The 12,027-nt window shown below is 35.8% G+C and overlaps 1 protein-coding gene across 1 annotated transcript in view; it reads left to right on the top strand.

The window, feature by feature from the left end:
* Window positions 1-12,027, top strand: part of SSBP2 (single stranded DNA binding protein 2) — a 280,570-nt gene that overhangs the window by 64,483 nt on the left and 204,060 nt on the right. Inside the window, exon 2 of the mRNA XM_019652585.1 lies at window positions 8,261-8,333. Coding sequence (XP_019508130.1) covers window positions 8,261-8,333 — 73 coding nt within the window. The remainder of the gene's footprint in view (window positions 1-8,260; window positions 8,334-12,027) is intronic.

The following is a 12,027-nucleotide window of genomic DNA, read 5'->3' as shown; positions in this document are numbered from 1 at the left end:
ACGGTAGCCCATGGCAACCCACTGCCACAGGGGCTGTAGCCTACGCCATCGCCGGCGACTCACGGCAGCCCAGCTCCAGGTTGAGCTGTTGTTCAGCATCTTAGCTGCAGAGGGCCGTGTCACTGGCCCTCATATGTGGGACCCGAACCAGGGCCCTCTGGCATCCCAAGTCAGTTCTTAACCATCGCGCCACTCGGCCGGCCCCGATTAAGTAGTTTTTTATTAATCCTTTTTTATATCTTAACCCTTTTTATATCCCCCAAATTGATAGTAGTCATTTTAATTGTGAACTTGCCTGTCTGTATAAGGCAAATATTTCTATTTCTGAGCACATCAAATCATCTAATTCCAAATCCATACTCCTAGCATTATTTTTCTATAATATGGGACATAAATGAAACGTCAGCAAAGTAGTATTTTTTTAATGACCAGCTTTTCATCTAATTATTAAAAAATGTTTTATTCCAGTCGCTGTCTATCTTAACTGATGTAATTATCCCTGCCCTAGAACATTTAATGTCTAGTATCTTCAGTATCTGTATTTATATCATGTTTCGTTTTTTGTAAAATCTGATAATGATAATATACAAAAAATAAATGTTTTAAGTGTGTTTAAAACTGGGTGTTATAATAGTATTGTGTGGTTGCAAAGACATGATTTTGACACTGTATCTGGTTTTTAGTTTCACTGTTTATGATGAAGAACTTTAAAAAGACAATGTCAGAAACCGATTTCTAATTTTTTACACCTCCTTAGCACCAGGTTATAAGCCCTGTTGAAAATTTGATCAGGCTGATCTAGTTTCACTGCTAATAACTATTTACAGTCCCATGAGCAGCCTCTCCATGGCTGCCAAAAGCTCCTTGCTACTTGTTAGCTAGCTGTGACCCAGCTAAGTATTGGCATTTGATCACCGAGGAGTCACATTTGGACACTAAGACGTGTTGTTGGTCATCACTGGATTCATACAGCGGCTCAGGAATAAGAGAGGGTCTCTTTCTTAGATCCAACATGACTCTTGAAGACCTTTAGAAGAACTTAGTCTATTAGTAAGTTCTCTATATCTGAGGCTTTTCTGGTAATTGATATTGGGATTTAAGGACAAAAGATGGGGTGTGAGTTTTGGATGCAGGATTTGGGGTGCATATTACTCACCAGTGCTAAATGGAAACAGCTAGACAGACCATTCTTTCTACGCGACCCTAATTCTAGCCCTCTACCATCTTTTTATTGTTTATTCCCTAATCTTGATTTAAACAGAAGAAAAGGAGGTTAGTAACTTTAAAGATTTGTCTTGTTAAAAATGACAACTGAAGCAACAAAAATCTACCACCCATAAATAAATGGACTAATTTATTATTTTTTTAAAAATCACCCTGTATATGTAAGGATTCAGAATCAGTGTGAAAGAATGGTTTTGGTAATGTCCATGTTAAATGGTTTAGTTTTTTTTCCTGAGAGGCCAAATCTGAAGGATACTGAGAGGATACTAATGCTAAAGTAGATTATCTAAAGTGATGTCTTACACTTGTCCTTTGAATGCCTTGGCTAGAAGAAACTAAAGAATTCTATAAGTGCCTTATGCCTGCCTGATCTAAGAGAGTCATTCACTCATTAAAAAATTTGTGTTGGGTACTTACTATCTTAGGTGCTGGTGATACAGATAAACAAGAGGCACAAAGTGCATTATAGTGGTTTAATGTCAAGAGAAATTAGGATAGCTGTTGTTTGAACTGCTATCTTACCCTGTCTTCCCTCCACCTTTGCACGTATGGTGAATTAATAAAAAAGAATTTTAAAATTACAAATGGGGACCCATTAATTGGAAGGCTTTATGTTTATTTGGATATTTTTTCTTTTTTCTTGGTAAATATAAGGTGGCAGAATGCTAACAAAATCAGTTTTCAGCACTAAAGTTTAGGATGGATTGATGTTTTCTCATATTAAGTGGCTACTTTTTCTTGCTTTTCAATTTCAGCACTACATTTTTTTGTAATATTAAAATGATAGCTTGCCTCATTGGTACAAAGATTGGTGGTTACCAGAGGCGGTGGGCAGTGGGGTGGGATCACGGGGTGAAGGGTGGGTAAATGGGTTAAGGGAGTCAAAAGTAAAAAAACTTACAGTTATAAATAGGTCATGGGGATGTAATGTTCATCATGGTGACAATAGTTAACAATAGTGTATTGCATGTTTGAAAGTTGCTAAGAGAGTAAATCTTAAAAGTTCTCATCACAAGAATAAAAACATCCCGTAACGATATATGATAATGGATGTTAACTAGATTTATTGTGATCATTTCACAATATATATGAATATCAAATCATTATGTTGTGTACTTGAAATTAATATAATATTGTATGTCAGCTACACCTCAATTAAAAAAAGATAACTTGCAAAAGACGTGTTCTTTAATAGGTAGATCTAAGTGAAAAGTAGATATAGGATATTATGGTCAGGCTGACAGGCATGGCCATTTATTGGTAATTGGGCTTTTTATTGTATAGATACATACCTAATAATATTTATGCATAGTTTATAACTCTGTCTACCTAACAGGAACATTGTGAGGAGTAATTGCGTCTTATCCACAAGTGACACACGTTATGGTAGATATTCCTAAAAAGTTTTATAAATATTAAATCATATGTTATAATTAGCATGTAAAGAAAACTCAATGAATCTTGTTCACAAAATTAAAATATCCTTTCTATGTTATGAATAGTCATATCTACTTTAACTTTTCTGTAAATTCAGATTTAAAAAATTAGGCCGTTTTTATTAGCTGATGCTTATGAAATAAGGATTTATTTTATAAAGACGTATTACAGACACATACATATATACTGACATATGCACATATATACCAAATCATGTACTGAATTCTAGTGCCACAATCTCTCTCATATTTACCATTCCTTTCTGTCTACCTTCTCGATCCCAGGAACCACTATAAGCCACAGCAATAACAGAAGTATTTGCTCTAGCTTCTGATGCAGACACTGTAAGGATACATGAGTTGAAAAGGAGTTAGGAACTAGCTGTAAATGATAGGCAGTATTTACCTTTTATTTATGTGTATCGTGGAAAACTTGTATGCAAATTAACAACACTGTCTTAGAAACCTATTTTTATATCTTGTCCATAGTTCCTTATTTTCTGCCATTTCCTTCAAAGAAAGGAATTTAATCTCAAATTAGAAAGCTAGATTACTGGAAGAATTGAATGAAATAAGGTCTTTACCCTTTTCCCAGGATGTAAAGTCTCTTCATTTACAAGGATAGTTGAGAATTTATGGTTATTAGACTCTTAAGTGACACTATCTATTGTAGATACCTTATTAGTTAAATAGTTAATCTATCTTAGTACTGTTAGATGACACCTATTCATAAGCTTGTAATAGATTTTGTTCGCGTGAATGGTAAAAGTTTAAGTTTTTTGTTATATTTTGTAAGATAAATTCAAAATAACTTCAGTTGATGGTGTGATTAATAACCTTTTCTCAGATTTTAAAGTTCACAAATGAAGCAGAAAGAAGTCACTTAAATGCTTATTCAATGAGTACAGCATGTATAAACTCTAAATTATATTTTTAAACATGAAATTAATATAAAATATTTTACTGTAAAACATCCAGCTTTATTTTTAATTAATTTTAATTGTTCTTCATATTCTTTGGTTAAAAGTCTTGTGCATTAAACTTTTCTGTATTTAAGACACCTTTTTTAGGCTAGATTCCCAATAATGGAATTATTGAATCCAAATGTGGGCACCCTTTATTTTGAAAGTTTTGTTGTTGTTGTTTTTAAAGATTTTATTGGGGAATTGGGGGAGGGAAACAGCGTTGGGGAATCAGGGAAGGGGAACAGACAAGTTGCTGTCCTTTTGTTCTTCAGTCTAGTTGTGGAGAACGTTGCCTCACTGGTCTATGTTGGTATTGTGATCATTGCGCTCTTCCCCGGTTAGGCACATCGGTCGCCGGCCATTGGACGGCCACTCACAGCGGCTCATGGCAGCTCTCTCCGCTGCTGGTCGCTCACACTGGTTGCCAGCTACTCACGGTAGCTTATGGCAGCCCACTGCAGCAGGGGCTGCAGCCTGCACCATCACTGGCGACTCACAGCAGCCCAGCTCCAGGTCGAGCTGTTGTTCACCATCTTAGCTGTAGAAGGCGCAGCGTCACTGGCCCTCATGTGGGAACCGAACCCGGGCCCTGCTGCTTAGAGCTGGCGTCTAAGCCAACTCTTAACCAACGAGCCACTCAGCTGGCCCTGAAAGTTTTTGATGTATGCTTTTGCCCAATTGGTTTTGAAAAGACTTACACCAATTGGCTGCCATCAGCAGCGTTTGCATATCCATTTCCTTACATATTATGTATTTAAGTGAGAATTCAAATTCCTTTGTTGCATTTTCCACATTTTTAAAATTTAGTTGTGATGTTTGTTATTGTCTCTGCCCATTTATAAAGGTTTAGTGTTTTTCTTTTCATATTAGCTATTTCTGTATTTAAACACCAGATGTGTCCAAATGTTTCTCTCTCACCACCTCCCCCCAGCAAAAACAAACAAACAAAAAACCCTGACCAAATTCAAGTCAGACAACAAACTGGAAGAAAATATATCAGAGGTTTAATATTTTTGTCTGTCTGAATATCTTAGCTTTTTGTGTAGTATCCATGGTAAAGTTTAATATTCTGGAGACACTAAGATACCATTATGATTCTAATTAGAGGACAGTGCTCTAACGGCAGCTGCCCTTACACTGCTGACGGAGGCACAGGGTGCTTGCGCTACCCTACCTAGACCGCACTGGTTTTACTGCTTTATGTAGTTTTTCTGCCCCATCTTTACTAGTTGGATGTCATCTGTTACTTATTGCTATTGTTTCTACCAGTTAAATCGCCCCAATGTACTGTATCAAAAGTGGTTACATTTCTTAAAGGATCCTAAAAAGGAAAAAGAAAATGTTAACTTAAAAGTATATACAAGTTAAATATTTGTATATTCAGTATTTACCTTGAAGTTTTCACTGTTCAGTAGAAACTAGACTCAAATAAAATGTCTCGTGTTTGGTGATCTCATGTCACTGGGTAAGGGACTATGCTATGATTTATTTGCCTGCATGATGGACAAGTGTCATTCCCCACTCCCCTGGAAATCATTTGTTTTCAAACGGTATCTTTTATTGCTTCAGGGCTTTTCCCCAGAACCTCCTGGAGATTTATTTTTCTGGCCCTAATCCCTATATTGTATGGGAAATATACAGTGTCTGGATCAGAAGCTAGAGCTAATACTTATGCTATTCATGTGGCTTCTAGTGGTTCCTGGGGTCGAGAAAGTGGATAGAAAGGAATGGTCAATATGGGAGAGATTGTGGCACTCGAATTTAGTACATGACTTGGTAATATATTAATGGATGGGCGAGAGTTAGCTGAAATTATAACAGTAGCTGTTACAATAGTAGTTGTTACTATTTATTGTGCTCTCTAATATTTTCAACAATATTCAAGGAAAGTAGTATTCTTCCCATTTTACATATGAGGAAACTGAGGCTCGGAGATCATGTTTCATTCAGGGTGAGCACAGGTACTGCAAACAAATTTAACTTTGGACGGGGTCAATTTAAGAGAGGAATGTCTTATTAGAAACTTCAAACAGTAATTGGGAGACGCAGATTTGGAGCTTGGTGGAAAGGATAGGGCTTAACGAGATAGGTTTGTAGAATCCTGTGCACACAGGTAATTGTTAAAATATCGGGGATTTGCTGGTGATGTACTTGTGTTATGGAATCATCATGGCAGTAGAGTTCATTGTTCACCCATGCTGTGCTCCCTGCCACTCTTTCTAAAGCATAGGCCCTGACTGCCTGGGAAGCATTAATTTTGTCCAGGGAAGGTTATGGAACATGGATTTACGAGGTGGCGTTATAATATACAGATTTCCTCGGCCTCCCACCTCATTGCCCTGTTGGTCATGATGCGCTGCTGTAGGCCAAGGGCAGGAGGCCAGGCACACCCATTGGAAGATGCTTCAGAATCTCCAGTAGTCTGAAACCCCTTCCTTCCAATGAGTCTGTGCCCCTGCCAATACATTTTTTACAATTGTTGTCCTAGACCCAGAGAGAAAGAGTGGGGATTGTTGCTTTTAATTCTACTGGTAAAGAGATAGCCTTCTTATTACCTAATTAATTAGCGAAAACATAGAAGAAACATATGAGCCCCTTTAATAGTAGTAAAGAAGAGATTACAAGGAAGTGACTTGCTGAACTTGAAGGAATGACGTGTATTACAAGGCCGCAGCAACAGCTGCTCTGGCCTGCACTTGTTCTGGAGTGTTCTCTTTCCCGCAGGCCCACCCCAGTGCCTCTGCTCCATGCTCTGCCTCTCACTTCCAACTCCCCCAAGCTGGATGGGAAGGGATAACCTTATTGTTCAGTCTCCGACTTAGGCCTGCAGTTTTGTCTAGCCGGCACCACTGGGTTGGCTCTAGGCCCAAGATTTTATAAGCTACAAGGAATTACCTGAGGCTGTTTCCTCTGAGATAGCCCTGGCAGGCAATTTGGAGGCTTCACAGTTTTTTTTAGGAAAAATACACAAATATTCTGCATTTTCAAGATGAAATTTGCCATAATAGTCAGTGAATCGTGTGAGAGTGTGGGGAGTGGATAGTGGAGGGGCAGGGTGGGTGGGATGTATGTATGAAGAATGTGTGAAAAGAATCACCAGTCGGATTTGTTTGTTTGTTTGTTTGTTTGTTTGAAACTACAGGAATATTCCAGTTTCTGTATCCCATGTGAGGTACTTTGGGGATGAGCCCCACGTCCACAGGGAGATAACTGCTACCAAAAGGAGTATGTCATATTCCTCTCGTGTGTTAGGGTAATAAAAGATTGAGATGCACAGACCTAGGAAGTGCCATTCAACTTGAGGTTAGGGATGTTTCTAAATTATTGTCCATACATATACTCACTGTCAACATTACATGCTTTTCATCGATGAGTAACTTCAACAAATGTCTGCTCTCTTAGACTGCTTAGTGGAATTCTCAGAATAATTCTCATTGTAAGTGTTTGGCAGTTTTGGAATGGGGAAAGAACCAAATGGACAGAGCAACTAGACTTATACAGGCTTTCCCTGTTCATGACAAATGCGTGATATATTTCCATGAAAATGAAGAAAATATTCATTTTTGCAAATGTCATCAATCTTTAACAATCAAGAATTCACTTGGCAAGAGACGTGGTGTAGCTACACAGAATTGTGGTTATTGTTACATTGTTTTGTTTACTGTAAACCTGGCTCAATATTGGTAAATATAGTGTAGCAGAAGCTGAACTGTTGTGAGCTATCTGGGCATTGGTCCAAGATACCATTAAAAATACTGCCTCAGACTAATTTGGGTTTATGAATAATATTTAGTTAACAGCTCAACTGAAATTGAGCCACATGGTGTAGCTTAAAATTTCTGGATCCACAAGATAATGAGAGTAGTATAAGTATATCCTGCATACTTAATAGTCTGTATTTGACTGATAAATTTGTGTCATTTTGTGTTAACTTTTGAACTTTAAGCGCCCAAATGCTGAATTTGATCTGATATCTTTAAAGTTCATTTAATACTGTAGTTTGCTGTTAATTTGAATGCCTTATAAAGCAAAATAGTATGGCTACTAAACAGATATTAAAAGGGACATTCAACACCTGTTTTGGCATATGGATGTGCAAATAGCAAGAGCTGATGTTAACATTCACCAAAAAGACTGAAGGACATAAAGTTGTTGGACAACTTCTAATAACTTAATTCATTTGTTGGACAAGTTCTAATAATTCATTTATTTTATGAATGAAAAGTAGTAATTATACCTTAAAATGGGTTATAAGGATTATTAATGTTTGGTTATCAATTATTAATTGTATTAGGTATAACAAAGGGATGGAGCTTATGGTACGTGGGATGATCCAAGACAAAATCTGTATTTGGATGTTTCTTGCCAAGAAAAGATATATTTGTCTTTTTCTTTGCTATTTTAATTAAAGTTCTTTCTGGAGATATGTGTGTGTGTGTGTGTGTGTGTGTGTGTATATACACACACACACACACACACACACACACATACTTCCATTGAAAGGGTATGGGAAGAGTTGATTTTTTGTCACTGTTAAATGTGTAAATTATTTTTGTAATGTAAAAGTATATGCATTGTTTAAATAATTAATTTTAAATATTCCTCTTCTCAATCAATATTTTATTCATTTTCCAGGTTAGCACTCTACGTATATGAATATCTGCTCCATGTAGGAGCTCAGAAATCAGCCCAAACATTTTTATCAGAGGTATGTTTTATATATTTTCTGCATTTTATTTTGATATCTTATATAAGTGAATGAAAAATATAGTGTAACAATTATTTGAAAGTAATTTTTATATATTTATATATTTTATATTTTTTATAAAAATATAAAAATATAGTGTAACAATTATTTGAAAGTAATTTTTATATATTTATATACTTTATATTTATATATTTTATATTTTTATATATTTATAGCAAATGCTCAGTCATCAGTATGCATAATATAGCCTTTGTAGATTATTTGTAAGCATTTTTAGTATCCCCAAATGCCATTACCGTGCCATTAACCTCCTATTCAACTTTCCAGCCATTTAGCCCCCCTTAGAAATGTAAACTAATATTAGCCTTGGCAACAATAATCAAAAAAGCAAATTTATTTATAAAAAAAAAAAAGACAAATACCACTATGTCTCAAAATGTCTTATTTTGGCATTATTCACAATTTTAGAAAACATGGTTTTGTTTTGTTTTAATTTTGTATGGATAATAATGGCTTGATGACTAGATTTCAGTTAGAAAACATTTTGATAATCTTGTTTTAAGTTCTTGTTTCTCTTTTTATTTTTCTCTTTCACATATTTTTAAACTTTGAATTTGAGCTTTCTTACCATGGTACTTTTTCTCCTCCAATTTATATAACAATGAGGTTGAGTAGGATTTTATTTTGTTCTTTTATATGCAAGGCACATAATGTGCCAAGGTGCTTTATATATATTGTCTCTGATTCTTGTAAGAAATTTTCAAGGTAGATGGTATTATTCGTATTGTACTGATGAGAACAGGGCTCATAGAGTTTATATAACTGACTCATGGTCACACAGCTTAGTGAGTTATGGAACTGGAATTTAAACCTAGGTCTATGCTAATTTCAAAGCCCCTGGTCTTCCCTCTATATCTATGCTGTCCAGTGTGTTAGCCACTAGCCATACGTGGCTTTTTGAGCGCTTGAAATATGACTAATCCAATTGAGAAGTGCTATAAATGTGAAATATATACTGGATTTTGAAGACTTGGTATGAACAAAAGTATATAAAATATCAGTAATTTAAAATTTTTAATCATACCTTGAAGTGGTAATATTTTGGGTATATCAGGTAAAATAAAAAATGTTACTAAAATTAATTTTACGTCTTTTTTCTTTTTTAACGTGGTTGCTATAAAAGTTAAAATTGCATATTCAGCTCTCATTTGTGGCTCATGTTTGTATTTCTGTGGGACAGCACTACCCAAAATCATGTTGTCTCCAGTGATCTCATTAACTTGGCCCCCACCAGATCAGGGACACAATAGGCAACCCCTTGACCAAAGTGCCTGCCTGAGGTACAGCCTTCTGGAGATTCACTTGCTCCCCAAATGAACACACAAGTAAACAAACACACATAGCCCCCCAATCTTGTATTTATGATAATTACTTAGTGTATGTGAACCACTTACTAGGGCCTATTTGTAACTAAGGAACTTGAGAGGTTTGCTCACAATGCATAAGAAGTCAGTTGTTTTACCACAGAAGTAATGTATTCAGTGTAATACAAATTTGATTTCAGAGTTAATTCGAATCAGAACAGAAGTTTAGTGTATCTTTAGCTCATTAAGTCATTAATTAGAAGGCTTTGGTCTGTGACCTTTCTAAGTCACATTGACTGTGATATGACAGAGGAAGTGACTGAAATCGCAAGTCAGCTCTTAATATTTGTATTGTTAATCACTGCCAACTTACCGTATATTTAAAAGAAACTAAAGCCAGCTGTGGAGATTTTAAAATTTTATTTTCATGCAGTTGAAAACTTGACAAAATGATGAAAGGATTTACTGATCTCTTTCCTTAGATTAAGGACCATTTTGAATTGGCTCAATTTGTTGGATCCTCACGGGTTACCAAGACTGTATTTTGTTACCAACATTATAAGATATCAGATACAGTGATTATTAAACTTCATCACAAAAGAAAAATGATGCTAGTTTATGTAAGGAAGTTCAGATATCTGGACTCAAGTGGATTTAACAGATAACTAGGTACTGTACTAATATAACCTGAGCTCAATGGAAAATGGATATACAAAATTTCTAGGGCTAGTTCAAAAGAGATTTACACATTTTTTTTTAAAATTGGAGAACAGTGTATTTTTCCAGGACCCATCAGCTCCAAGTCAAGTAGTTGTTTCAATCTAGTTGTGGGGGGTGCATCTCAGTGGCCCATGTGGGTATCAAACCAGCAACCTTGGTGTTATGAGCACTGTGCTCTAACCAATTGAGCTAACTGGCCACCCCCCCGATACGTTTTTTCTTTCTTTTCTTATTGGCAAATAGTGTGTTTTTCCAGGACCCATCAGCTCCAAGTCAAGTAGAGTAATACCTTGGTTTGCGACATAATTCATTCCGGAAACAAATTACTCATATTGCAAGACATCACTCATTTACCATGTTAAAATGTATTAGAAATGTTTGCTTGTCTTGCAGAACACTCACAAACCACGTTACTCGCAATCCAAGGTTTTACTGTAGTTGTTTCAATCTAGTTGTGGAAGGTGAATCTCAGTGTGTATCGAACCAGCAACCTTCGTGTTATGAGCACTGCCCTCTAACCAACTGAGCTAACCAGCCGCCCCCAAAGATTTACACATTTTTGACAAGTGCTTGCCATGATTTTATTTTCTGTGTCTGTATTTGGAATACAAAAGTGAGGATTTCTCTGAATTATCAGCCTGGTTCAATTTCGCAAGAGGAATCAGTTAAGCTGAAAACAGACTACTGTCATCAAAAAGAAACAGTATTTCTGGACTTTGGAGATGAGTGTATATGATTTCCAGAACTATTCTTCACTTTCTAACTTGTCAAAATTCTGAGTGGCGCTGTGAAAATATTGGGTTGTCACAAAAGTCATGACACATTTTTGCAATGAAAAACATAGAAAAAAATACGTCATGACTTTTCCGACAACGCAATATATTCTCATTACCTAAATAATCAATGCAGGGTTGACTAAATATAGGTGTTGGCCGGTATCTTTAAATAAAATTAAGAATTAGAGTATTGCAGAGATCTAGATTTTTTTCTCTTCTTAATTTTTTTACATTGTTTATACAATATTTGCACTGTTTATACAATGTTACTAGCCCTTATTTATCATAAATTAGTCAATAAGTTAGCCAGAAATAGAAGTGTAAAACATCTAACAGATTGCTTCTTTGGATTTTATTTAGGGATGCTAAATTATTGAACACCATAGACTCTAAAATTCTGTTCTCTCTGTTTATCTTTCACTGGTATGAAGAGAGAAAATAATCATTTCTAACCGGTTTCTTGAACTTTAATTTGGAGGCAGTATACTATAGTGCAAAAGAGCATAGGCTTTGGTGCCCCACTTCTGGGTTTGAATTATATTCTACATCTTATTTACTTATTCAGTTTTATTAATTATTTTTAAAAAAAGATAATTGTAATAACAGCTTAAAGTTGTGCTGAGGTTTAAATGAGTTAGCACACACAAAGTGCTTGTAAGGAAGGGCCTGGCATGGAGTAAGTGTTCAAAGTGTTATTTTTTAAATTCTTGGCCAATTCTTTTCTATCCTGTGTAGTCTTTTTCTTTAGAGTCCAAGTATAAATATATATCCTATGTGTATGTGTAGGCTTCAAGTGTCTGTCACTTGGATGGCCCACGTTCCTCCTACCTTCTG

Source organism: Hipposideros armiger, unplaced genomic scaffold, assembly GCF_001890085.2.
Source record: "Hipposideros armiger isolate ML-2016 unplaced genomic scaffold, ASM189008v1 scaffold_182, whole genome shotgun sequence".
Classification (NCBI taxonomy): Eukaryota; Metazoa; Chordata; class Mammalia; order Chiroptera; family Hipposideridae; genus Hipposideros; species Hipposideros armiger.
Note: the sequence above shows the minus strand (reverse complement) of the source record. Positions and strands in the feature narration are given on the sequence as shown.